The sequence below is a fragment of the Megalops cyprinoides genome, chromosome 3 (assembly GCF_013368585.1).
Source record: "Megalops cyprinoides isolate fMegCyp1 chromosome 3, fMegCyp1.pri, whole genome shotgun sequence".
Lineage (NCBI taxonomy): Eukaryota > Metazoa > Chordata > Actinopteri > Elopiformes > Megalopidae > Megalops > Megalops cyprinoides.
In genome coordinates this window covers 35,640,807-35,668,409 of record NC_050585.1, presented here as the reverse complement: position 1 = coordinate 35,668,409, position 27,603 = coordinate 35,640,807, and the positions used below count along the sequence as shown (strand labels likewise).

At 45.7% G+C, this 27,603-nt stretch overlaps 1 protein-coding gene across 6 annotated transcripts in view; it reads right to left on the bottom strand.

Moving 5' to 3' along the window:
* Positions 1–315: 315 nt before the first annotated feature.
* fryb (furry homolog b (Drosophila)) overlaps positions 316–27,603 on the bottom strand; it is an 87,360-nt gene continuing 60,072 nt past the window's right edge. For 5 of the 6 annotated variants that reach the window (XM_036525371.1, XM_036525372.1, XM_036525366.1 and 2 more), the window contains exons 35-63: positions 27,483–27,573; positions 26,899–26,981; positions 25,922–26,072; positions 24,616–24,719; positions 23,477–23,662; positions 21,883–22,084; positions 20,681–20,802; positions 19,178–19,365; positions 18,574–18,668; positions 17,624–18,237; positions 17,070–17,167; positions 16,314–16,484; positions 16,008–16,148; positions 14,681–14,860; positions 13,694–13,858; positions 13,149–13,223; positions 12,272–12,442; positions 11,510–11,518; positions 9,816–10,001; positions 9,156–9,299; positions 7,939–8,105; positions 7,311–7,515; positions 5,866–6,015; positions 5,661–5,759; positions 5,032–5,115; positions 4,161–4,178; positions 3,360–3,470; positions 2,827–3,029; positions 316–1,849 (exon numbers count right to left, since the gene is read on the bottom strand). In XM_036525371.1, the coding sequence (XP_036381264.1) occupies positions 1,591–1,849; positions 2,827–3,029; positions 3,360–3,470; positions 4,161–4,178; positions 5,032–5,115; positions 5,661–5,759; positions 5,866–6,015; positions 7,311–7,515; positions 7,939–8,105; positions 9,156–9,299; positions 9,816–10,001; positions 11,510–11,518; positions 12,272–12,442; positions 13,149–13,223; positions 13,694–13,858; positions 14,681–14,860; positions 16,008–16,148; positions 16,314–16,484; positions 17,070–17,167; positions 17,624–18,237; positions 18,574–18,668; positions 19,178–19,365; positions 20,681–20,802; positions 21,883–22,084; positions 23,477–23,662; positions 24,616–24,719; positions 25,922–26,072; positions 26,899–26,981; positions 27,483–27,573 (4,472 nt within the window). In that variant the 3' untranslated portion in view covers positions 316–1,590. The remainder of the gene's footprint in view (positions 1,850–2,826; positions 3,030–3,359; positions 3,471–4,160; positions 4,179–5,031; positions 5,116–5,660; positions 5,760–5,865; positions 6,016–7,310; positions 7,516–7,938; positions 8,106–9,155; positions 9,300–9,815; positions 10,002–11,509; positions 11,519–12,271; positions 12,443–13,148; positions 13,224–13,693; positions 13,859–14,680; positions 14,861–16,007; positions 16,149–16,313; positions 16,485–17,069; positions 17,168–17,623; positions 18,238–18,573; positions 18,669–19,177; positions 19,366–20,680; positions 20,803–21,882; positions 22,085–23,476; positions 23,663–24,615; positions 24,720–25,921; positions 26,073–26,898; positions 26,982–27,482; positions 27,574–27,603) is intronic. The other variant, XM_036525370.1, reaches the window with a different exon arrangement.

The following is a 27,603-nucleotide window of genomic DNA, read 5'->3' as shown; positions in this document are numbered from 1 at the left end:
TAATTTATAGCATAGAGGCATGTGCTTTGTGTGCTGTGTTTTGCATGTGGGGTACGCTGCATAGACAATAAGCAGACAAAGTGGACTCTCAGCTGTCCAAATGACTGGATCTGCATGCTAAGGACAGATGTACACTTGGGACATGTGTTTTCCATCCAGTATGCACCATTGGTGAGCATTGATCCTATAAAAATGTGAATAACATCTATTGTACCAAACTGGTGTAGCGTTTTTGTTTTTAAAAAGGCAATTTCAACGTATTTGATATAGGCTTTACTTTGTTACATAAGTGTACAGAACACCAATCCAAATGACTTCACAAAAGCTGTAAAAGTATTTACAAGGTGAAAAATCTACATTGATAACCTTCCACATGGAAGCTTTAAAAATGTGCCTTCTCTTTGTTTACATGCACAAATTAAAAAATAAAATCTTGCCACACGAGCAAAGCTCCCCTCCTACTATATACAAATGCATCTTTCAGGTAAAATACAAATTTATGTTAAATATTTCTAATACAATTCATAGTACATACAATATGCATGCGTGGCAGTTGTAGCAGACAACATTCATTCTATAAAACTAAGTTTAATGCATGTTGAATTCTTGATAATATAAATAACAACCTTTGAAGCAAATAAGTACACAACAGAAAGCAAACACCACCAGTATGCATATTTTCTTCTTCATGATATAAATAGTTCTAGAAGCAAATAATTACACAGTAGAAAGCAAACAACACCCGTAAAAAGTTTAGGGACCAATCACAAGTGACATGACAAGGAAGGACGGTATCCAGTTCTATGAGAAACAGTAGTGTTACAGCGTTAACGTCGATGTGCCTTGAAGTACTGCGGCTCAGTGTGTGTACGCACAAATTGATACGTTACAGTGTACAATGGATGGTAGTCTGGTTACAGTTTGATTCACATGTGCACAGGCTCTCATCTTTAGGCCAGCTAACAACAACCAAGATTTATGTGTCATTTTATCTGGTAAGCTCTTCAGAACTAAGCCTTTGAATTCAAACACATTATTTCACCATGGGACAGCAAAAAGGCCCTCGGCTGAGAGTGGCATTGCACAGCTCCCCCAGAAATGTTTATAACAGCAAACTTCTGCAGAAGAATAAGTCCGTTCAGCTTTGGTATGTCCTCTTTGATACATATGGAAGTACATCACTGATCTCAGCAGCGAGCGCTGGCTGCCGATATGACTGCTGTATGACCTTCAACAGAAAATCTGTCAACTCATTAGTGCAATCAAAGCCAAGGTTCAGTAACTTCTAAACTCCTCAGTGTCTCACATCACCTTCACTCACACAGTATTGCTGCACACCTGAAGACCTGAAAACCTGTTTACTTTTGGGACCTCCCCACCAACCCCAGCTGAAAAGAGTCACGATGGCGTGCCCCAGTTTCTCTAGGTAGGGGGAAAGATTTCTGGGTACCCCTCCGCAGGGACAGCAGCACCCCCAAGAGGGACGCGGGGTCGGGGCTGGCACTGGAGCTGGATTTGGGGTGGGGGTAGGGTGTGGGGTTCGAGTTGGGGATGGGGCTGGGGCTGGGGCCTGGTGGAGAACTCCTCCTGTCAGAGACTTGTGCCGGACGCGCTGGAGTCCGGGAGGAAGGCTGTGATGACCCGGTAGCCCTGGGCTCGGCGAATCATGTCCCGGATCTCGCCGTTGAGCTCCATCAGCTTCACGCAGATCTCGGACAGGTCCTGCCGGGAGCCCACCAGAGCGAAGGTGCCCGTCTGGCCCAGACTCTGGTGCCGGAAGTAGATGTTCAGCAGAGTCTGGACCAAGTCCTCCGAGTTGCCACCGAAGATGTCATTGGGCCACACGCTCCTGAGTGGCACAAAGAGCAGACCATCAAGGCACCCATAGTGTCAAACAAACTTTCTATTGTTGTGTGACCAGGATATATGGACATATGGCAGTGTAGCGAAGGGCGAGAGCAGTCGCCCCGCCCGGCCTTGAACCCGGGCCTACGGGGTACCAAACATGCAACTTTGACCGCGATGCCAAAGAGCCAGGCTCGTTGGTATGGCAGTCAGAGCACATACTCAACCGTAGTGACGGCACTCCGTCACACTGCCCTCCCCTTCGGGAAGCGCGCCCATGCGCTTCACGCACCATGGCGTCCCTCACGCATTCTCTTGCCATACTTCTCCCATCCCAGGGTGCCCCACTCACCAGTGCTTCACCCATCTCTGGGGTCCCTCACACCATGCTTCACCCATCTCTAGGGTCCTTCACACCGGGGTTAACCTAACCTGGGGGTCCCTCATACGGCTCACACACCAGGCACGCTTCCGATGGCCTCGCAGCCAGCCATCCCACTTCTTACACCATTTGTAGCGAAGGGCGAGAGCAGTCACCCCGCCCGGCCTTGAACCCGGGTCTACAGGGTACCAAACATGCGACTTTGACCGCGACGCCAAAGAGCCAGGCTCGTTGGCGTCGCGGTCAAAGTCGCATGTTTGGTACCCCGTAGACCCGGGTTCAAGGCCGGGCGGGGTGACTGCTCTCGCCCTTCGCTACAGGCAGTGCCACAGAAATTTACAATCAAAAGCTGTAAGGATGAACAACCTTTAAACATACTATGGCAATAAACGGCGGTGGATAACCAATTTGTGTACTTGGTGATATAAACTGACTTTTGAGTACGTATTAAAAGCATTGTTTTGTTGTACATCCAAAGATCAACTAATGATGAAGGCACGTTTCTGCTTAGATAGCCAACTGTGCTTCATTGTATACTGCTGAGGAATCGGCACAGCTCTGATGCGAGGATAAAGAGGGGGCCGATCTCCAGGCCTAACCTGCACTCTCGGATGTGGCGGATGGCGGTGGTGAACTCGCTGTTCTTCAGACACTCCAGGATGGCCTGCACGGCCGCCTCGGAGGAGCTGAAGGTGGCTTCGGTCGCAGGGCCCTCCCGGGCGGCCAGGTCACTGGCCACCGACGCTGCTGCCAGCTTGAGGCTGCTCTTCAGATCGCTCAGCTCACGGGACATGTTTAGCAGCTGCAGGGCAGGTGGAGAGAGAAGAGGACGTGTTGAGAGGCCACAGGGCAGATAGTGGGGGGGCGACATGTTCAGAGGCCACAAGGCAGATACAGAGAGGGGGGGTGTATTCAACAGCTACAAGGCAGTTACCTGTTTGTAATGGATTTGTTCCTTGTGTGGGTCCTTTTTGGCAGTCTGTCCAAACTTTGACAAATATTGCTGTTCTATTACTTTTTTGCTTGTTCTGATGTCATGTGTGTGTGTGTGTGTGTAAGAGAGACAGAGAGAGAGAGAGAGAGACAGACAGACAGACAGAGAGATAGGGAAAGTGCAAGTGGTTTCTCGTACCTCTGGCACAGAGCTGATAGCGTGGACTTGACCAATCAGCTTGCAGTAGGACTGAAAAAGCAGCAGCAGCTGAAAATGGAGCTTGTAGAGGCGCTGACACAGCTCCAGTTGCTGCAAAGAAGACAGACATACAAATCCTCATAAGCATATACCCTGTAAATACATTAACCTTTACATTCTCACCACATCAATTACCCATACCTCTGTTTCATTTACTTGTATATGGTTGAGTCTGTATATTATTCAATCTTCCCACTTTACCAATGGTAAAGTCATTTTTACATATGCTATTTTTTGTGCTTTTGCCTGCACACTATTAATGTTTAACATAATTAAGACATTTTGTACCAGTTCAACAATATCTCTTCATGGTGAAATACAAATATATCAAGGAGATATAAACATTAATCAGCCATTTCAATTGGAAATACACACACTGTGGGGCCTTTTGGAATTCCTGACATCATAATCATGACATGATTTCATACTCTGAATGCCACTCTACTCCGCAAAGGAATGAATACTGATGCTCAACCTGCCACCAATAACCTGCTAACAAAAAGTGGAGCATCATGACAACCCTGTAACCTCATTATTCATTAGTGACATGCTCATCAGGACACATAAGTTTAAGCCTCTTTTTCTGCTATCATAGGTACTGCTGAGCACAGTGCTATAATATCAGATGCTTTTAGAAGCACTGCAGCATACTGCTACTTCTTTGAATGGGGAGAGCTGTGTCAGCCCGCTCCATGCAGACATCAACTGACAGGACAAGAGAAAACAGTCTTTAGAACTTACTGCCAGTGATTCCATTTGCTACACAGCAAGCATGTCAGGGTAAGAAAGAGGTAAGAAGAGGAACACACAGAGAGTCAATGAGCAGCGTGCACCATGTGGCAAACCCATTCAGAAGACAACAGTATCAGCAGAAGTCGTAAAATGGTTTCATTTTGTTTATACATGCAACGAAATAAAGAGATAGAGTGATAGACAGAACCAGAGAGAGAGAGAGAGTAAGAAGTTGTTGACTGTACAATATACAACAGTATAAAGGCTTTGTGTAAAAATTTCTCAGGCAAAGCAGGAAGTGCCTTTCATTGGCACACAGATGCTCTGCCGGGAATATCTCTTCCTCATTTGCTAATGGTCTTTACAGTGCTGTACAGCAACATTTTGGAAGTCTGAAAACATGGAACTTGGAGGTCAGTGTGAAAACTGGAAAAATGCTGGCAGAGGGCTATCAGAGATATACTGATTGACAGGGAGAAGCATAAAAGATCAGTCGAAATTGAATCTAATGAAATGTTACTCTAAATATTGAAATGACATTAGCAAATTGAGGACAACTGATTCCACATAAGAACACAAGTGTTAGCAGATTTTCAGTGCTTTTTGTATTAGTTGAAAAAAGGAAAATCTGTTTTCTATTGACAGGAACACATAAATGAAATGTTAAACCAATGTTAATTTTTCATATCGTGTTAGGCCCTCCTTTCCTAGCTGTACTAATATCAACATATCTTCTGCACTACCTTCTTCACTAGCCTCTCCTACGTAACACACATGTGGCTTTCCCCTACAATCACCAGGCAGCAACACACTGTCCAGTGAGCCCAAGCTTCAGATGTACAGCAGGTGACTTTTGGTGGGCAGGTGGAAGATCTCCTACCTTTTCTTCCGAGTCCCCTGGTTGGCAGGTGACCACTCCAATGCCAGACCCCCTGGGGAAGGTGGCCTTGCAGTTCTGCAGCCACTGTGGGAGGAGGAGAAAGAGGCTTCATCAATGGGAATGTAATACTGGCAATCTACATAGACTTTGTTCAAATAGGTATTTTCCACAAATTGTTCTGAAAAAGTAAAGATGATGTTCCCAGACTAACAGTTAGATAACCAACTGACTGATTCACTGATCACTATGTAAGACAATTTTTTTCTAAATCTTTTGTGGTCACTTTTGTATAACTTAAGTATAAATACTTAATGTTAATTTGGATTCATATGTTGTTTCTTTCTGACTTTATGTGAATGCACATGTACAAATTCCCCCGTTTTCCCAGCGGAAATAGGTACATTTTGAAGGGAATAATAGCCATTTTCTATACTTTTTAGGCATAAGCAATTAGGAAATAACACTTACTACCCAGGAACAAATAAAAAAAGTAAAAATGTGTTACACGGTATTATGATTCGACCGTACATCGATCTGCTCTGATCCTCGGTCAGCTTATGCATGTGATGTTGCTTCAGATCAGCTAGGGAGATGATGACACAAACACTGTGCTAGCATTAAGTGCTTACAGAGACAGCCGCTTCCTCCCTGTTGTTGTAGGTGTCCAGGTACTCCTGCAGCTCCAGGACGCTGAACTTCATCTTCTCCAGCAACCCGTAGGAGAGAATCTGGATGCACATGCGGAAAAGTTTGCAAGGTCATTTCAGGTACAACCTTACACCATAAAAGTACGTAATAATTCAAATAACTTCATTTTTTTTTGCATCCACTCACCGTGTCTGCATCGACGAAGAGTGTGGGACACTCTGAACATGAAGTCAACATCTGGGACGAGCTTACAAACTTTGAGCCAATCCCACGAAGGCCATCACCAAGATAGCCGGCAGCATCACGGGTTAAAGAGCAGAATTTGTTCTGGATATTCTGTGGAGAGGAAAATTTTTTCCATGTTTATATAACATATATAACATATAACACAAGTCACACTGACATTGGTCAAAATCTAGAAACCAAGGTAGATAAAGCAGACAAACATATTTCATACAGGGCAAAGCAAATATTCTTGGTCTCCTGTATCAAAGAGTATGTTTACATGCATCCTAATATTCTCGTATGGGTCAGAATATTTAAAAAGTTTCTGAATGAATGAGACTCTATAAACCACTTGTTCTGAATATTCTCAATATGGAAGACAAATACACACAAACCACAATATGGCAGTAGTTATAAATAGGAAGGATGAGGAGAATATACAGTATGTATGGTCTCCAAAAAGAAGCTGCTCAAGCATCTTGTCCATGACCTTCGGTCAGGTCATTCCGTGGGATGTCTAGCCAAACATCCAGCGCTACCCCCTTGGCCTGACTGCTGGATTAAAAACCTGGCAATGGTAATTAATGCTGGCTGATGTCCAGCCTGTGTCGTTAAACTTACGCTGACCTGCTCATAACAGGGAGCTGGCATGTTATACCATTACTCCCTTTCTCTCCATTTATCTTCCACTAAGACACAGACTCTGGGGAGCAGAGTAAGGTCAACAGCACTTTAAAGAACAAACAAGACACCTGTGCTCTCAAAGAAGGTTCCTTAAGTTATTGCCTTCCCTAACTCTAGGAAAGCTGTTATGTTATGCCTATCTCTGATGCTGACAACAAGTGTATTCACTTTGCTTCACGGCACCACAGGGTAAATGCTATGGTTATCTCTTGTGTGTGTATCTCTTGAGAACAGATTTGAAGACTGAATATCAGCTCTCCTCTCTGTGTTTTAAACAGATAGATAAATAAGCACCCAAAGTGGACTCTGGGCTGACTTATTAGTCTGCATACAGGCAAGATGGGATTTGTAATTGCATCCTTATGGTTTTTTGCTTGTGTTGTATTCTACCTCACTTGTAATGGTGTTATGCTCACACTCAATGGTCTGGGAGTGTCGTTAGCCTGGTCTGACACTATTGCTCATTCAACTTAAATGGACACACTTCTTTTCTCTTGTGCTGGAAGTCACTCTGGATAAGAACCTTTGCTAAATGAATGCAATAGAAATGTAATGCCCTACAAAATTATATACCATCCAGTCAGCATTAATGGAACATTTAAAAATGTGTACATTTTATCAGCCTCTCTAAATACATCTTGTATGCACACATTTAGGGTTCCTCAGTCCTCAGAATGTCGCCTGCATGTGAAGATTGACTCGGAAGAGGAAGAGGCTTGTACCTGGAAGAGGGAGGAGAAGACGTGGAAGGTGTAGACGGCACACGAGCCGTCCGAGTCGGACACCAGCTGGTTGATGTGGCAGCGCCAGGCCTCCTCGGCATCGTCGCACGCAGCCGGCTGGAAGGCGGCCAGGATGGCGGAGAAGAAGGGCGAGGGGGGCGGGGAGGAGTGCGGCTCCTGCAGCTGGTCCCCCTCCTCTGCAAGGCTGCGAGCACAGCAACGTCAGGGCGCAACGTCAGGGCGCAACGTCAGGGCGCAACGTCAGGGCGCGCAGAGGTAGCTTGCGGAACGCAAATCCGTCTGCCACTCACATGTGCTCTCCTCTGACATGAGTGATGAGTCACAATGTGCTTGTGCTCCAATGTGGTTATATTATGGTGACTGGCCACAATATGGCTACATTACAGTAACTGGTGTCAGTATGGCTGTGTTATAGTAATTGGTGTCAGTATGGCTATATGACAGTAACTGGGATCAGAAAGCTTTATTACAGTAAATGGTATCACCATAGCTGTATTGCAGTAACTGGAATCTATATGGCTGTATTACAAGAATTGGTATCATTATGACTGTGTCCTATTTCCAGCATAGCTGTATCTCAGTGACTCTGCAGTGACTTGGCCCATACCTGGGCAGACAGCTGGGGTCCAGGTCCAGCTCCCCTCTGTTATCTCTGTGCTCCACATCCATTGTGAAGCTGTCACTGCAGTCGAAGCCCGCAGGCAAATCGTTGACGGAGAGTGACAGGTCATCCTCATGCACGTTCGTGTCCTCGTCTTCCACTGAAACCTCAGCCTGGCAGGACAAGACACGCTGGCTCAGAGACAACAGAAGTGGGCCTGTACAGTCAACACAGTACTCGACAACTGAGACATGGAATGGTCAACACTTTGTGGTCAACATCTGCTATAACCACTGCAATTCAAAGGAACATTCTACATCCTGCTAAGCTAAATACAGTGAATGCATTTCTCATCAGCTACACTGACTATAAACTGTTAAAAGACGGAGTAGCCATCTGCAAAAAAGTGCAAAATACACTGCAACACCTTTTCTGGAACTACTTGATTTCTTTATTGTGCTCAAGATATTCAATGCCATTACATTTCAAAGATATTATGTTTTTCACTGACCTTTTCCACAGGACAGTCAATCCTTGCAGCTCTGTGGTCATTATTTGTTTTATTTTTGATACACTCCAGAGTGCAGTAGTGAGGCCAATTCAGAAAGCTCCCCAGACTGGATGTCTCACCTGCTTGTCACATGCTCTAAGACGTGCGCAATGTGTACAGTTGTTTGATTTGTCTCCCGCACCCCGTGAAGATTTTTAATCTTTTTAATGAAGATTTTTTTGTAGATAGAAGCCCACACACCTTCTGTACACATTGCCATAATCGCTGATAGAGAGAAGCCCTCTGCAGAGCCCACCAGAGACCCACAGAGCCCTCAGAAAACAATCCCAAGCCTTAGCAATAGAAGGGTTAAACAGATGTGAAAAAAGGTCAGACTTGCCACTAACAGCTTTGAATAAAGGCTGCAGCATTATGCTGGGAAATGCGAGTACTTCAAACCCCAGTAAAGATCGGATCCTGCAAATTCCTTTATAGGGATACGTGAATCCAAAAAACAGTGATTGAAATGTACACCCATATCCAGACAGCCACGATCACCCTTCCCCCTCTCCCCAGCTCATCCCTCCCTCCGCCACAACCGCCTGAGACAGACAAGACAGGACTCTTATCTGGCGGTGCTGCCGGTGCTGGCGAAGAACTCCACTATGGAGGTGCGATAAGAGTGGGAAGGAGTCTGCCCCCACAGCTCTGGCACCCGGAAGCCCGTATTCACCCTCTGATTCGAATCTTCTGGCAGGGAGACCTCGAAACTGGGAGTTCTGGCGTTTAGGGAGTGCGGGTCGGCCGAGGTGGTGTCGAAGGAGGTAGACAGGGAGTCTGTGTTGTTGGTCTCCTCAGAGGGAGAGAGGTTCATTGTCTGCAGACAAGACAGAGTCACGCTTAACAGCCTTCTGCTTTCATGATGCACACATAAACACACACACACACACACACACACACACACGCATAAATCACAAACAAGGCTGGTGGCAGCAGCCCCTGCAACATTCATGAAATTCTGTACACTGTACTTCAAAATACTGCACGGATGCAGTATTAGGGGGATAGAGATGTAGCAAGAAGAAGCATTGTCCTTGAAATCTGGTTCATGCTTGGCATGAATTGGAAAATTGACATTTTTGTGGGGGCAGAAGGACAGAATTATCACCGTGCAATTGAGATAATTGAGGCACTAGGCCCTGATATCTTGTGCCTTAAGAACAATGGACACTAGCTGGCTTTTAGGTACAGACATAAAGAACACAAGTTATTGTTCATGTCCTTTTCATCCAAAAACATTCATCCTAGTTAACTCCACACCCCACATACACAGCTGCCGCTTGCCCCCTACCCAACCTCCCCCCAACTGTCTGAAAAGACAGATGAGACTCACCAGCTGCGAGTGGGAGAGGATCTGACTGGCAGTGAGAGACTCCTCCTCTGACGACTCGTCTGAGTCCTTGCTGTGCCCGGGTGTGTCGCCTGAGTGCTGACTCTCTTCCAGCAGCTCCTGCAGCAAGTCTGCGCTGTCCAGCGAGCGGCGCCTCACGCCCCAGTTAAAGTTATCCACACTCTCGCCCTGCAGGAGCGAGAAGCACAGGCGTCAGCACCCTGCACCAGGCCCTGTGCACAGTCACTAGTGCTGTTCACCTCTAGTCCGCACACATGCACGCACACGCACACACACACGCGCACACACGCACGTATGACTACAATCACGCACGCACACATACGCACATATGTGTGCAAGCAAGCACACACACACTCACACATACAGGCATGCATGCATACGAGAACACATACGCACACACCTACATGCATGCACGCAAGCGCACACACTCTCATACAAACAGGCTTGCACGCACGCACCCGTACAGGCACGCACTCTCTCACACACACACACACACACACACACACGTGCATGCACATACATGCGCACAGACACATGTGCGTACACACAATAGAGCTAGCCACATGCCAAGGTAGGACACAGGTAGTGTGAGGAGGGCAGTGACAGCCTCTGGGCACACAAGCAGGCACACTCAGACTGTCTCATGTGCTCCACATGCACATAAACCCCGGCAGGTGAGCTGAGGGACAGACAAAAACAAGCAGCAGTTTTGGGTCTAGGCTATAACACAAGGACTTTACTGTAAGTTCCCCACTTCTTTAAAGCTATGCACCTCATTTTATATTTTATAGAAATACCATGTCTGTCTGCTTTATATGAGAAACATGGGTGTCGGGTGTCAAAGACACTTCAGTGAAGGAAGGGTCATGCTGTTAACATTTGGCCTTCCACACTCTGTGCTTATATTTTATCAAAGGTGTCTGACTGGTTGTTGTCCTGTCATACACGCCTCTGGGCCGTAGGGAGGCAGAATATTGTGAAATTTAGCCATCACTATTGTACCATGGCTCAGAATGTAACCGTAGGAAAATAATGCCCCAAGGCTGAACCATGAATATCTAATTTACAAAGTAGCAGGCTAAACTGAAACAGCAAAACCTCTCACCTGCCCACCTATCTGACCAGCAGGTGGGGCTACACATCTGTGACCATGTGACCGTTTTAAAATCCTAAATCCAAGGATCAGTGTGTATCACTTGACTCTTAGGCCAAACATTAAAGAAACTAGCGCTGAGGTGAGCTGATGCACACAACTGCCACATGAGACCTCGAAATATACTAAGTCATGTTTTGCTGAGTGATGTTTTTGTGAACGTACCCATTAACATGTATTGTTATCAACACCATCGAAGGGGACCAGGTCTTATGTAAAGGGACATTTTATCTAACTGCACCAGAACACGTGTGTTTGAACACGTATATAAAATAACATTTAATCTCCTGAGAAACTGAATATGGTGCAATGTGCGTGTCCTCCCAAACACATCTGGGAGTGAAATATAGAGTTAAATATAGAGTTTATGCATCCTCTGTGTATCGTAAATCAACTACACAGAAGTAGAACCCAAAAATCCAACGGTAACAACCGCACACAAATCTATGCCGCCATCTATGCACCAAGTATTGCCCTCTGCCTCTGCTCACTTTCTGCACATTGCAATCAAGGCTGAACTTACCTGGAGCTCCTGGATAGCATAGAACAAACACAAAAAGAAATCATATTACACTGTGTAACAGAGACACAGGTTTTGCAAGTACAACAATACCATTTAAAGTAGATACATAGCATTTCATTAAAGTCGCGTAGGATGTTAGACTGTCACGATGACAACGCTAAAACATTACAGCAACGCTGTGAGGTTCATGCAGCCCCCAGCCAATAGGAATATCTGCACAATTTCTCATTGCGTTCTCTTTCTTATCATCTTTCCTCATTGTGTAACCTGACATTGCATAACAAAAAATAACAATAACGAGGAGCGATGTCACAATGCTTTTCAGCTGTATTAATGGGTCTCTCAAGGAAATGATCTGATGTGATACAATGTGAAGGAACAATTCATCACTGAACTGACTCTGCCGTAAAGAGCAACACTCCTGGGCTTTTATGTCTTACTGTAAATTTGTGCACTTCCCTGAAAAGGGAGTCAACCATCAGCGTTCCTGCCACTCTGACTCTCAAAGGCAATTTTAGCCTTTCTGGCACGTAAATTGGGAACAGCTGACATCACTAACCCTTGTTAGGACAGCCAGTTCTCTTCATGTCCCAGTTACGATACTACAGCACCGCAGCCTCAACATTATAACAACCCCTTAGAGAATTCTGCATGTTTGGTATGTTTTTCTCGTCACTCCATTGTCCAAAGGGGGCGCTCAATGTATGTACTGTGAAAGACGTAAAAAAAAAAAAACTAGCAATTTAGGTCTATGGGCCTCACCTCTCCGTCCTCCAGCTCCACATCCAGGAAGTCGAAGTCCCGGAAGACGCGGAACTGCTGCTCGGAGGCGGTGTCGTCCATGGTGTCCTGCTCCCGCACGCCGTCCTCCGAGGACACCAGGCTGGGCTGGTGTTCCATCAGGTCCAGGTCACCGCAGGACGAGAAGATCACCTGAGGAGGGACGCCATCGTTGTCATGAGGAGGAACAGTGTGGTCATCGTCATGAACAAAGTCATCTTTAGCATCATTAGCACAAACACGTCAGCACGTCACTGTGACAGGACGCATTCAGTATGAACAGCACGACAGTAAGTCAGCACGATACGATTTGCATTTGGTATGAGCAACACGTCAGTACATCACAATGATATGACATGCGTTCAGTATGAGCAACACTTCAGTATTTCAGCATGATGCGATATACATTTGGTATGAACAATATGTCAGTGAATTAGCATGATACAATATGCATTCTGGTGCCAGGTTGGCAGTCACACTGCAAATATAAATAGCTGAGAAGGCTCTTGAGCAAAGCCAGAAATAGCTCTCCTCCACTATGCTAATTCCAACGCAGTGTTTCACACAGAGGCTTGGAGAAGTAGGATAGAGCAACTGAGAGAGAGAGAGAGAGAAAGAGAGAGAGAAAGAGGCAGAGAGCAGGGAGAGCTGCCGCTACCCAGGATTCTCCCTTACACATTCCCTTCCTCATTATCATCTCAGCACCAAGCACACACGCTTTACTTCACTTCCAACAAACCCAGCCAGAACATGCTGCGGGCTCGGTGTCTATCCTCCACTTTGCCCATGTACAGCTCTGTGATTTTCAAACGCATTGCTTCAGCAGGCTTTCGTTATCAAAAGGGAACTGTCGCCTTACCGATGGGTTTTTTGTGAGCCCCACTTCCTGTCCGCACAATGACAGCACATTGACCAGTTTCTCCCGAGTCCTCTTCTGCAAAAACAGGAGACAGGAGAAGTTACCAATTTAGACCCTTAGAGTCTAAGAGCTGGCTAAAAGACACATGATGCATGTTCTGCACATGACCTGGAGGAATGCATGCCTGAAGAAAAAGTCACACAACAGAGCCAGCCTTCAAACTAAAAGCTGGAAAGCTGTTCTTTTTCATAAAGTTATTTCTTAAAAGAACCACTCACTCCCTTTGAAATCCAACCATTCTTTTGTACAGTAATGTTTGCAACATTTTTTTTTTCTGTAGGGTGCTTGTTCTATTTGATTACAAATGCAGCTCTGAAGGATTCCTTAAATCCCACCAGAAAGCAAACATGCATGGTGTAAAGCAGTCTCTTTTAAGACAGACCCTGTAGCATGTAGTGTTGAATAACACGTCCCCTTTCTGAATCCCTCGACAGGACCGTTGTCCTGCTGGATGGGGGGAGTTCAATCGTCCGTGCCGCCCTCACCTGTGACGACTGTGGCCTCTTCCAGCTGACGGGCACCAGCACGTTGTTGGAGTTGGACCCGGAGGAGGTGGAGGAGGTGCTGCGGGTCACCGCGATGGCCCTGGCCTTCCCGTCTCGTCCGGCGGAGCCCTGCAGGTCATCGTACCTCCTGCCAATCACCGGCGTCTGCCACACACAGACACGCACGGGGGCGACTTACATGCGGAGCACTTCCCAGCTTTTTCTTGATTAAAAAATGTCTAATTGCTCTATGCCGCAGCAGTCTCTGTGATCTCCCCTCCCTCGCTGGGAGGGGAATTCGTAATCACTGTCCCCTCCATTATGTTTGGAGATCGACGCCCATTTCTGGAGCACTGAGTTCTCCAGACACCATGATTGGATCCACCTGCAGCCAATTAGAAGCAGGCCTCAACCATTACTTTTTCAGCTGTCTAAAAATAGGCGTTGTAGGAGGTATTTCTCAGTAAAATGCAAGTTCTATTCACCCCTCTGAAGCAGCAGTGGCATTTTGGCTGTCTGCTATCCAGCCAGTTTTCCAGGCTGCCATTGAAGGGGCTGCCACGGCTGACATCATTTCCTGGAATTCATACACCACACAAACAGCCTTAGAGAATCCGGTTCCCACAAGCTCATTGGCTTGCAATTGTGAGGTCTCCTTCCAAGTTCCCACGTTTAGATTCCCTTTCACTTTTTTTGCCTTCAAGTTCAGACAGACTCCTCTTGCTACTCTTGAGTAAATTTTGTTTGAATGCAATTCCTTTCCTAGAAACATATGAAGGCCAGGATAAAACAGCCACACACACCACCACAACCCAAAGAGTAAAAGGAATGTTAACAGAGGATCCACTGACTGATTGTAATACCTCTCTTAAACATTGTATTCTGACACTGTACTACATTGGTTTTCGGTCACTGGTTCTGACTCCATGTCGACGGCATGCGCTAATGACGGAGGGACTGTCTGAGGGCACACCACGGGAGTCCTACCTCAGAGATGTCAAAGTGGAACTCGAGAGTTTTCCCTGGAAGGGCCTTGGAGGAGCTGTCCCACACACGGCTGACCTCCAGGTGTGACAGGTCACCGTGCGGATAGGCCGGCAGGACGAGGCTGGCAGAGCGAGACACCACCAGTTTCAGAATGTTCAAGGCTTCCTTCCAGTGCACCGTCTGGAACAGACATTCAAGTAGACACTATGAATCATGGTGCCCTCTATTTGGGAAAACATGTTTTAACATTACCTCTCAAGTCATACATACTGCAGTATAACTGTTAAAAGATAAAGATACTCAGTGCTTCAGATCCGCAGCAAATATACCACAGACACATTTATTAGAAAAGCACAGTTACTGGAAGGAACTACACTCAAGACCTCTGCGTTGCTGACTGAAGTTTATAGAGTTCAGCTGGGTGTATGTTTGTGTGTTACATTTCTTCTCTGCATGTGTGTTCTCCAAAAACAACAGATCTGTTTATCCAAAGACAGACAGAATTCCTTTTATCTGGTTAGCAACTGTGACATATGGGACCATAAGCCAGTTGTTTCCAAGCTTAGCCTCCTGATCTGGTCAGCTTTTGTCTCTACATAACCAAGTAGTCAGAAGTAATGACTGGTTTACAATGGTCACTATTGCTTTCTGTTAAAAAAACTGCACCACTGCAACATGACATTGGCTCAGTGCATAGAAGCACAGACAGGATCGATCCTATTATTTCAGTGAAGAGCACTGCTGGTTTGGTTGTCTATTTACACCCTCGATATTGATTGGATGCCTAACATTGAGCCTGTTGTTTTTTCTTACACAAACCAGCCTTTGACGAAACTGAGCACCTGGAGTTTCTGCCAAAGCCCATTCCAGGTGGCTAATGACCATGGGAGCATTTAATCAATGCTGCACTGCAGCATTGCCACCTCTCATCAATGCTGTGAAAACCTGCTGGACAGTTTATTGTTGACAGGTCTAATTTGGGCATAAAGCACAGAGCATTTCACAGCTATTCCTCCACTCTGAAAATGGTGGAAGAACATGAACATCAACTTGAAACACATTGAGATTAGATTATTCAGGTCAGATCACATTACTTCCCAACTGAAAAATACCATGATGCCAAAACCAAACTACTCTGCTGTGTTGTTACTGCAGTATGTAGACCACAAATTATACGCATTTGTTTGAGCTTTTAGTTTAATGTCTTAAAGCTTGTGTTAAGAATATCAATATAGGATTGTTAATAAAATACTCATTTAGATGATGTTTTTGTATCACCATTGGCTGAATGTGATGCACTTAAATTGTTGGAATGCATCACACTCACCTGGACAAACTTCTCTATAGTCTTGAGCACTTCCACGTTGAAAGGCTTGAACTGGATCACACTGAGGTCCATGTGACTAAGCAGGCTGTAGATGATCTGCAGGAGGGACTGCTGCATACTAGGAAGGCCCTTATCCAACAACTGCCAGAACAGAGAGAGAAGGCAAAAAGGGAACTCTCAGTCCAGCATCTCACATGTAATGTACTGTCGTCGCTCAAAGGAATCACGTTGCCATGCCTCGGGTACGCGTGAGGCGGAAGTTAAGAGTGTGGCTGAGATGGACAGTGGAACTGAAGCAGCAGTCACCTCTGCCATGTAGGTGACCATGCTGAGGGTGATGTCCGAGAAGGCCTCGTGCAGGTACCGGCACACCACGTTCACCCAGGAGAAGCTGTCTCTGGTGTAGGAATGTGTCTTGTACAAGGTCATCACGTGGGCCAGGTGAGACAGCTTGGTGTTCTTCTCTTCCTGGCAGACCTGGACACAGGTCAGGCAGAAAACACACACACAAACACACACACCCACACACACACACACGAGTGTGAACACATGCACACACAGGTCATGCTAGATAATATTGACAGAGTTAATTATTACATCATCAGCCATTATATACGGGCACACATAAGACAGGGTGACTTACAAGTCTGTTTGGCACAATACCTATTTATACAGTTGGACATTAACTAAGGTAGTTAATGAGGAAATTTAAGTACCTTGTTCAAAGATACAACCGTAGTGTAACTTTAAAAGTAAACAGCTTAGCCAGAAAACTGTAACAGCCCTAATGTTACATTTGCAAAGGCACATTTATCTTCAGGATTTATGTGTGTGATTTTCACTTCTTGTAGTTAATTGGGTCTCATTATAAATGCTGTTCCTTTTCTTCTTTCATTACTTTAATACAAATACCACAGTGCAACACTTGTGCATTTCTGAGCCCACAAAGTTCTATCACAAGACCTTTATTTTACTACTGCTGATCAGTCCAACCCATAGAAACAATGAAAACACAGACAATATTAAGGACAGAGGCTTGACGGTAGCTCAGACATGACTGACCTGGGCGATTCTCTCAGCACTTTCTTTGCAGAACTGCGTAGGGCAGTCAAAGTGCTGGACCAGGTGAGGGAGCAGACACAGCACGTTCAGCGGGAACCCTGCCACGCACAGAGAGAAAAATGGCAATCTCAGGCTCTGTAAAGCACTGAAACCGATCTCTGTCTACTACACACTGGTCTGCGCTAACACATCCTCTTCTCTCTTTTACTTTTCCACTGGCACTTCAGCTCTGTTTCATCTAAAAACTACCTCTATCTAGTTTATTTAGATAGTTTGTAATGTACATTTCTTTCATCACGCTGTCATACTATTGTGAAGTTATGTTAATAATTATAAATGGACAGGAATTACAATAATAATAATTAATTGCAAAGAAAAATGGTTAATAAAGTGGGCTAAAGGACTAAAGGACACTCAATTCTGGCAAATTATTGATACTCCTGAAGTCAAAAATTCAAAAAAGAGCCACCACAGACCGAAACTAAGATGTTGGTTCTTTTTGCCCTACTGTACTTCTGCTGTTGTCCTGATATGAGTTTGTAGAGGCTGCCCACCTATGGCCTGTGAGGTGTCCACCACAGGCACCCGGGAGACAGGCGTGAGCTGGCAGAAGAGCTGCAGGGTGAGGTCGACGGTGGCAGGGGAGGTGAAGCCCTTGAGCATCAGCTGCTGCAGGCCAGAAAACCCGCTCCAGCGGAGCTGGGCCTGCAGCTTCTCCAGCCTCTCCCGGTTCTCCGGCCGGTCCAGGGGCACCCGGGCCAGCAGCCTGTGCACCAGGCGCAGGGACATCTGGTACTCGAACTCGAAGTCCGACTCCATCAGCGACACCGCCACCCAGAAGATGGTGGCCAGCAGGTTGGCGGGGTGGCTGGCGTGGGCGGGGTCGGTGACAGCGCTGTTGTCCCTGGAGGAGGAGGAAGAGCTGCGGGTGGTGCGGGCCAGGCCGGCCTGCTGGGTGCAGGCCTGGATCCGGTCCAGCGTGGCGCTGCGCGGGGGGTCAGCAGAGCGCTCCCCGCTCTCCCCAAACTTCTTGGGCACGGAGTAGCTCCTCTGGTGCCGGCTGCGCTCCGCCGTACCTCCACCGGCCCCTGGGGGCACGTTCAGCTGCCCCGTGCTCTTTCGATTGTTTGTCAGCTTCCCATTGGTCAGGAAATCTGGTGATGATGCCCTGCTCACAACACAAGATTTTTGGGACTCAACCGTTTGGAATAAAAATATTTCATGCAAATCATTTCTATGACAGAAAGTAATATGAGTAACTACATCCAAAAGTTTTCTCAAAGGATGAGAGAAGAGAAACGCAAGTACAAAACAGTGACAAATACACAACAGAATCAAAGGCAGTAAACTTGATATTACTACATATCAACTCAAGGCCCTTAGCCAATGTCCATGAAAGGAAAGAACTGTCTTTCTGTCTTAGCCGAATGCCTATTCCATTCTTCCTACCACTATGAGAGGCTACTTTGAGAGACAGAAGAAATAAGAGAGGGAGAAAGCAGACCTTGTTAAGGCAGCCATCAGGTCATTGTTCTTCAGGCACTCAGCTAAGTTTTCCACCACAGACTCCAGGGTGAGCAGGACCTCCATCACGTAGCCCTGAGGAAACCGAACACAGAGCACTATGAGATCAATCACTCACTCTCCCACTCACTCCTTCACTCTCTCACTCATATACTCAATCACTCTCACTCTCATTCTGATCCACTCACTCATTCACTCACTAACTCATCCAGTCAATAAGTCCATCAAATTTTACTTGATATAGTGCATTTAACAAGAAATTTGTCACTGAATACTTTAATATAAAGAAGAGCATTATGAGCACCACGACACTGTGAGCACTTTTATCAGTCAGCGACCAAGGCAACATGGGACAGGACAGATTTGGGAATTGTATCAGAGAAGGAAGAGGAAAGAATACAATGATTTATAGCTTAACCCAAGGACCCTAAGGAGCAATAAAGCTACAACTTAACGAGAAAGACTGAATGAGTGTGTGAACCCAAACACTGAGACTCATCAAAGAGCCTTACAGTTACACAGACACCTGTCTCAAGCTTCTGCTCGCCCTGGGACAGAACGGCAGTGCTCTCTGGGACACGTACCTGCACCTCGTCGCCGTGCTCTCCCACCACCTCCACCAGGCGCGAGAGCAGGTCGGACACGGCGTGGGCGGACAGCGGCTGCTTCAGAGCCCGGAACATCTGGAAGGAGCGCCCGGCGTAGTGGCGCGAGGAGCTGCATAGCGCCGTCTGCAGGGCCACGTCACTCAGCTGGTGCTCCAAGTGGAAGTCTGGAAGAGAGGGCCATGGAAGACCCGCTTCACAAGTCTGAGACTGCATGTACACTTACAACAACAGCAAGGGAAGAGAGTGTACACTCGGTGAAAAAGAACAAGGAGAGAATGTGCACTCAGAGAGACAGACGGGGAGAAAGTGTACATCAAGAGCCTGTTGGAATTCGGTGAAATTGCTTCAATATGAATGTACTTGCAAGCTAACCAATAAAACTGTCAACACAAATAACTTTAGTCTGGACCTCAGTTGAAGGAGAGAGAAAAGACTGTTTATTGATGGTCTTCGATACAGCAAGGCTTCACAGGCGATGGTCGGCTCAGCAGAGTTTCAGATGTTACACTCAAAAAGTCTTGCGCTCACAGTCTCACACCTTAAACACTCCTCAACCCTCTCGTGGTCCCATTCCTACCCCGTCTCCATCTCCTCTCGAGGGCAACCCAACAGCAACATAAATAGTTAGAACTGTTTACATAAGCCTTACATAAGACATCTGATTTTGCTCAACGTCACTGTGGCCTGGAGTCTGGCGACTAATTGGAAAAACACTTCTTCAAAAGGTATCCTTGGATTGATCGTGAGCACACACTGACCCAACTCCTCTCTGTCACAAACAATGACAGGGAAAGCAGACATGGGAGAGTAGTCTGTGGGGTTCAACCGAACGGTATGCACCTATATCACCCAAGACAGGCCTTTATATGAGAAGCTTCAAAGGTATGAGGTATTACGGTCGTAAACTATCTCAGCACTCTTGAGTGGTTGAATATGAAGTGATCGAAGTGATAAGTGATCGAACTGATAACAACTATGTGAGTGTATGAGATCATGGGCCTCTCAGTTAGTCCGCCTGCACCACATACACGCAATCACAGTGTGCATGTGTGCGTGATTAGTTCAATATCGCAGCATCACATTGGTAGCTTGGATTGTGTCACATAACCTGATTATGTGATCACCCTAAAAACTACATAAACACAATTACCATTATACTGTAATCACTAAACAATCACCATTATTCTTCAAGCCCAATCTGGAAAAGAGTAAATACTCAGAGAGACAGTATAAGGAAGAGAGTGTGCACTCAGAGAGACAGTTGGGCAGAGAGTGTATAGTCAGAGCCAGAGCTGAAAAAGAGTATATACTCATATAGACAGTGTAGGGAGAGAGTATACATTCAGAGAGACAGCAGGGACAGAGAGTGTATACAGTGCAGAGAAAGAGTGTAGACTCAGGGAGATAGTGTAGAGAGAGTGTGTGTTTCTGCAGCGCAGCGAAGATGAAGATGGAGGAACGGCAGGGTGGGGTGGTCACCTGACTTGGACTCCTTGAACACGGACACCACGTGACGCAGGAAGTTGGCCAGCTGCTCCGCACTCTTGGAGTTGGGGTTCTTCGGTGTGATGTCCTCATGGCACCACAGGGGTCCAAATGCCCTAGGCAATGACAGCGTGCCATGCATCACCTTATCCACATTAACTGAACAGTGCATGAGTCCTGACCAGGTCAAGTGTGGGGCCCCCTCAAGGCCACAGGCAGACTTTCGTCATACATGATGTATCATACGGGAGAGTCACAGAAATTTCTTAAAATGGAGGCCTCCACTGCCTACATACTCAGACACCGAGCATTACAGACATGGAATGGGCTACTGATTCTGCAGTGAACTGGAATAATTAATCCCTTATAAACTGCTTCACACCACAAACAGGGGCTCCCTCTATTCCCATAACTCATCCAGGATCGAGCATTGCTGTCTTATGGCATAACAAATATTGAAGAATTAATATCATATATTTAGTCCTAGAGTTCACTATAAGTGGTGAATGCTTGTTTTGGACACTAGGTGGTGCTTGAGAGCCTGTGCACTGTTTGTGTAGTGGTACTGAAATTAGAAATCTCTTGTGGCATGCCTCTCATTGTATCTTCCTGTATGCTATTCCTGCTATTCCTATATGCTGTATCCTCTGTTCCTGTACGCTAACTAGTTTCTTTGTAGCTAAATATAAACTGTGCTGTAAAGTGGGCGGCAGTATAGCATAGTGGTTAAGGAGCAAGACTTGTAACCGAAAGGTTGCCGGTTCAATCCCCGCTGGGAGACTGCTGCTGTACCCTTGGGCAAGGTACTTAACCCACAGTTGCCTCAGTAAATATCCAGCTGTATAAATGGATAACATTGTAAAGAACTGTAACCTACGTAAGTTGCTTTGGATAAAAGCGTCTGCCAAATGAATAAATGTAAAAGTAAGGAGGCAGCTAACATTTGATAAGTCTGCTTTGATTTGACTAAAGTCCCAAAGATAATCAAACTCTTTTCAAACTCTCAGCCTTCCTGTGAAAGACAACAATGATGAGAAGCAGATATGCTACTCAAACAAGGCAAGTGCCTTTGTAGAGAACTGCATGTGATTTTGACTGAAGAGGGGTTTCATGAAGAAAATAACTGACTGACTGACTGACTGACTGACCGCTGGACTGTTTGCTTGATTAGCCGATTGGCGACCTAGTCAAGCTACCTGGTGGTGAGGAACTCGATGAGCTTGTTGGTCTTCTCATCGGCCTCAGTGGAGCTCTCCTCTAGCTCCTCCAGCTCCAGGGAGATCTGGGGCAGGTTGCCGCTGCTGCCCCCCAGGCTGATGCTGGATGAGGTGGAGGAGGAGCTGAGGCCAGAGTCAGCCACTGGGGAGGCCTGGCACTCCCGCAGAAAGTCAAAGCCACCTGGACAAGAAGTAGAGGAGAGAAAAGCATCATTGGGAATTTATTCATCTTATTTTGTTTATTCATTCAGCTGTTCAGGTAACCACCAAGAGATAAACTAACCAAACTGACAGCTAATCTAATAAAAGTAAATATGCATAGGCAGAAAAGCAAGAAATTGTAATACCAAATATATCTATCGTAGATGATACTGTTTTCAGACTGAAAAATCTTTGTGGTGTTCATGTATTATATACAGATTGTAGGGCAGCAGTGAGCAGTGTGACCACAGCGCTGCAGGTTCAAACTGACACTGCTCTTGCACCCTTGGGAAAGGTACTGAAACAGCAAAAGCTGTAAAAATGTAAGATGAGTAAATTTTGAACTCTTTGATGAGTTTTGTATTAAGGAGTTTCCTGTACAAATAAATTTTGCCATCTGTGCTCTTTACAGAGTACCATGACACAACCCAGAGTCAGTACTGATTATTGAACAACTCTGCTTCTGTGAGATCCCAGCAGTGACGTAAAATAGGAGCATGATCCAGATAAAGATCCTTTGAGGTGAAAACACGGTTGAATAGTTTGAGAATAGTCTCTGGAGCACTGGCATGTGTCTATGCCAGTAAGTCTCCATCTGAACACCAGTAAACCTACACCGTTATCAAGAAACGAGAGTGAATCATTAAAAAAGATGTGCCACAGCTAATTAACTACCAGCAAACGCTGCTGCCAACAAATCCTAGGCCTTGCAGATGGCCGTGTTTGGGCAGAGTGATAAAAAAACACCAGACTGGAATGCTTTAGTCTGGGCCTTTGATGTGCTCTCTCTACCCATGATTGTTTTTGGCAGGGCATGTGAACGTTTTCCTCCGAGATAACGCACTGCCCATTCCCTCAGGAGGAATCTAGACTCAGTCTCCCCAGGCTCTTGTGACAGGACCACCTGACAAGAGGCGAGACGTGTTGCTCGTCCAGTTTACAACATGTAAATGTCCCCTCTGGTGCTTTGGTGAGATTTCAGTTTAAAACCACTTTAAAAGCTCCAATCACTGTCATGTGTGGCAACATAAAAGAAGTGTGAATTTAACTTAACACTGAGCAGTTATGTAAGCTACTGCTAAACAGGATTATACTATATGCTTAGCTGTAATAATGGCAGCTTGCCCCACTAAACTGTCAAACACAACCAGGAATGAGAGCACACATCGTGCACTACAGCTGGAATGCTCAGCTGTGGACCCGGAAGGCCACAGTCCAGTAGTTTTCAGTTAAAAATGTTTTTAATAGTTTGGCAGACAACCTTCCAAAGCAACCTGATTTAGGCTGGTAGCTGGACATGGATCTGTTGAAGATATACTCAGCCATGGTTCTGTTTACCTGTGTAGAGATATCCAGACATGGCTCTGTTTACCTGTGTAGAGATATTCAGGCTGGTAGCTGGACTTGATAGTCAGAGTCTTGCTGTTGCTCATCTCTCGGGTGAGCAGCAGGACGGAGGCGATGACCTGGAAGTTGTTGTTGCAGGAAAGGGTGATGAGGAGGTGGAGGAGGAGCCGCTTGCTGTGCTCAAACACCTCTGGCCGGTAATGATCCAGGCCTGTCAGCGACACACAGACATACATATACACACAATGTCATATATTATGACGTGACATGGAACATATACCATGAACATGGTCTACCATGTTGGTCGTCATTTACTGATGGGAAAAAGACAAGACACAGTGGAAAGTTATTATTTTTATCAAAGAAGTAGCTAAGGAAAACCAATCTATTCTGTTAGGACAACATTCCCTTCTTCTCTGGGGTGTATATTATCTTCTTTACTATGTTCATTTATCCCACCAGTATGTCTTTTTAAAATGTGTAATTGTAAGTGACTTCCAACATGACTGAGTTAAAACGAGAAAAGTCCCAGCATAAAAACAGGTTAACTGTGAACACACCACATATAACTTTTATATAATTATGTGTAATGCAGAAAATGCTCCACATCCTTTAAGTGGGGAGATATGCTATCAAAGCTTAAAAGCAACATGAGAAATACCAAGGTGGCAGACAGATGACACACAGGAGTCTGGTGGAGATATGGTGTGGGTGGGCCACGGCATGCCTTTCCCACGTTCTCTTGTTGTTCCATGCAACAACAGTTTGATCATTTCTCGCCTTTCTGATTTATGCTGGTGTGACGGGTTATATTGGCCCTGCGGGAGGCACCAGTTACGGGGGAGCATTCTTTGATCATTCCGCGGCCCTGCTTTGCTTCCTTACTGTAAGCATGCAGTTGCACCCCATTTAGACATAATGGATTATAGGTACAGAGAATGGGACAAAATCAAACCTTTATCCCAGCTGTACACTCATAAAGCAACCACGGTATTGAGAGATTCGTGGAATTGGTCACAGAACTGATACATCAGTTCAGATGTAGTATATATTTGAAAATGTGTACAAGAATTAATCATAATGAATTGTGAGAACGAGTGTGAAAGCAAAAGGGAGAAAGAGAGAGGGAGAGAGAGAGAGAGAGAGAGAGAGAGAGCGGTATACCTAGGAAGAGAGCGTGCAGTAGCAGGGGCAGGTGCAGAGCCCAGTCTTCCCTCACACTGTGATCCACCACCATCTCTGTCATGAAGATCACTGCAATGTTGCACCTGAAAGAAACAAAAACAGACTCCCATCAGCACTGCTAACCTCAATTCATATTAACAACCGGGAAACACCTATCCAGGCTGATAAGGACAACTGGGCTGGGCCCTTGAGCACTGGAGATGTTTTCTCTGTCTTGCATTACTGTTGTTGGTCTTGTTGCTCAATTGTTGTTAACCTGTTCTAACTGAACCTCAGTTAGACTCGGTTCTCAGTGGACCATAGCTCATGTGAGTAGGTTCTGTTTGGAGGCCATTATATAAGGATGGCCTTTTACATAAGGCTGATATAAGGTGACCACAACAGCTCACAGGAGGCCGGACATACATATATATATAATGTGGGAGCAATTATACAGACAGTAATGTCTGCTCCCGAGGAAAGGACTATATTATGAGAATGAATAAACACCAGAGACAAAAGCAGTCAGCTGATTATTACAGATCATCTATATCTCTGGGCAGGACTGGAATGGATCACTAAGAAGTGCCTATTCAATGATGCTGACAGTTATGCAATATCCAATCTATTGAAGGAACAACACACTTTTTCCAGTACTGCAAAAGTACTGCTAATTAGTCACAGATTAGATTAGAGAAAAAAGTAGAGCAAGCTATTAGTCACTGGCTTTAAACCAACACCTTCTCATTTGTTCTTATCATCTGTATCATTTATTGGATGCTTGATTGTTTTTTAAATGGTGTAACCCATTCTGTCAGCAAGTCATGCTTTGTCATACCACTGATTAAAACATTCAGTGCGCTGATAAAGAGACAGCAGACGTGACAGACTCATTCTGTCTCTCTAAGCTGTGTTGTAAGCCTCCGGGTCAGGCTGTCTTCTCAGAATGTGCCATGACTGTGAGGGTCTGACAAGTCTGCCGCACTCTGTCTGCACGCCTTACTCCTTTTTTGTGGGGTCTAGTCATTGGTGGACATCTGAAGCCACGTTTTGCTTTCCCAACAGATATGGAGCTCTTGAGTTAAATGACGGATCTACCTAATGCCACCCACATGCTGAAACTCCTAATTTGAACAATGATACGATACCTCGTATCAATGAACTGGCATTGGGAAAGTCTAGATGTGACGGTAAACGCTGATTCATCCCTCCCACACAACCCAAGAGGATGACAGGAGTGACAAACAGACTCTGCGTAGGGGTGGAGGCACAGTGAAGAGATCAGATGACAGGGCAGGACCCTCACCTGTGCAGGGGTCCTCGGGGAGTGATGGTCTCTGGCAGGTAATCCACCAGCGGCGCCCAGCACCCCCCGTTGACAGGCATGGGCAGGGGCTGGGGCTGATTGGTCTCCAGCACGTTCATCAGCCAACCAGCATACGGCGGCAGCGGGTCACCTGTGCAGGGCAAGGCGGAGAGTGGGGGGGAGGGATCATATGACTGACTGCACACCCTCACACGGACAAGAAATGCAGAAATGCACAACATACGCCACTGTTCCCACACCTGTTTGGAGCTTCTAAACTGAAAAACAGCCTACACAAGTCCTCCCACAGTGGATAAGAATGGCATGCACACTGCTTGAGACGCCTCACTGCTCTCCTATAGAAACATTAGGTGCATGCCTGCCTTTATTTCCGACACATTCCTGTGTCAGCTGATGGGGAAGTTGTTAAGCTCTACATCTAACTCACTTGAAGATCAGCATCTTTGTTATCAAGCAACTCACAAAAACGGCCGGGAAAACAGGCTAATTTCAAAGAATCAGACATGGAATACCAAAAAATTAGCCAGTTGCTTATCAGGTATGTCAAATTACTACAGGATTGAGCCAACGTTTGAAAGAATAATTATAAGTTTAAGTTAAACTTATATTTGCAGGTGTGGACATTCTATGGCCTAGTTTTCTGGCACTGTTCCACATTTGAAGGTTGTAAAATGAAACTAATCAGTGACAGAGTCAGTGGCAGACGTTTGGAAGGCTGTGCCAGTAAGGCCTTCTGTGTCTTTACTAGACCTCACATCATAGCCACACTCAATCTGCACTCAGAGGGCAGGAGGCGTGGACGGCACTGGAGTCAAGAATGCCCACCAATTTGGGACCTGATCTGGGCATCAGCCGTTATTACACAAATTGGCCATTTCCACTCCACAAGGCATACAGTTAACTCCGCAGGTCCAGCATTGCAGGCCTCCTTCCCAGTCATATCGGCAGATACTCACTCTTCTCCTCGTCATAGGAGCCCCCTGAGCTGTTGCTGTAGCGGGACTCCAGCCTGTTGTGGGCCCGGGTTGCGTTACTGATCCTGGATCCACGCACACAGACACACAGATACAGATGAAAGGCAGAGAAAATCTTAATCTGGACAAATGTTAGCACACACAAAAAACACATAAATAACTAGAGACATAGACGCAAACTGTAACTGGTCATTAGTTCACTTCAAAAAGACCGTTAAGTGCCCATGTTGTCACATTAAAAGGTTAAAACACCCCAAAAGAAAAATATAAGACTTTCTTTTTTTAATACAAGGCTTGATTATTCTCAAATATTCATTGATTGATAACCCATCACATAAGGACTAATTCATGAATTTCAGAGTGACAAATAAGGTATGCCTGAAGTTTCAGTATCATAAATATATGTCTATTTAAAATTTCAGTTCCAAGGCAACTCAGGCTTTCTTTAGGCATTGCTGCTGTACATGTTGCTGTAAGCTTTTAGTTTTAGTTTGTCAATGAAAACTTGAAAAACCAAATGGCTGCAGAGACCAGAATAAGTGGGTTTAAGAGTCTGAGTCAGATACCTCTCCTCAGTCTCTCTGGCCACTTTAGCCTCATCCGGATCTGGGAAGCTCTCCTGGCCGGCAACCACTGTATTGCTACTGGACGTGGTACCTTAGCATACACACAAACAACAAGCACATT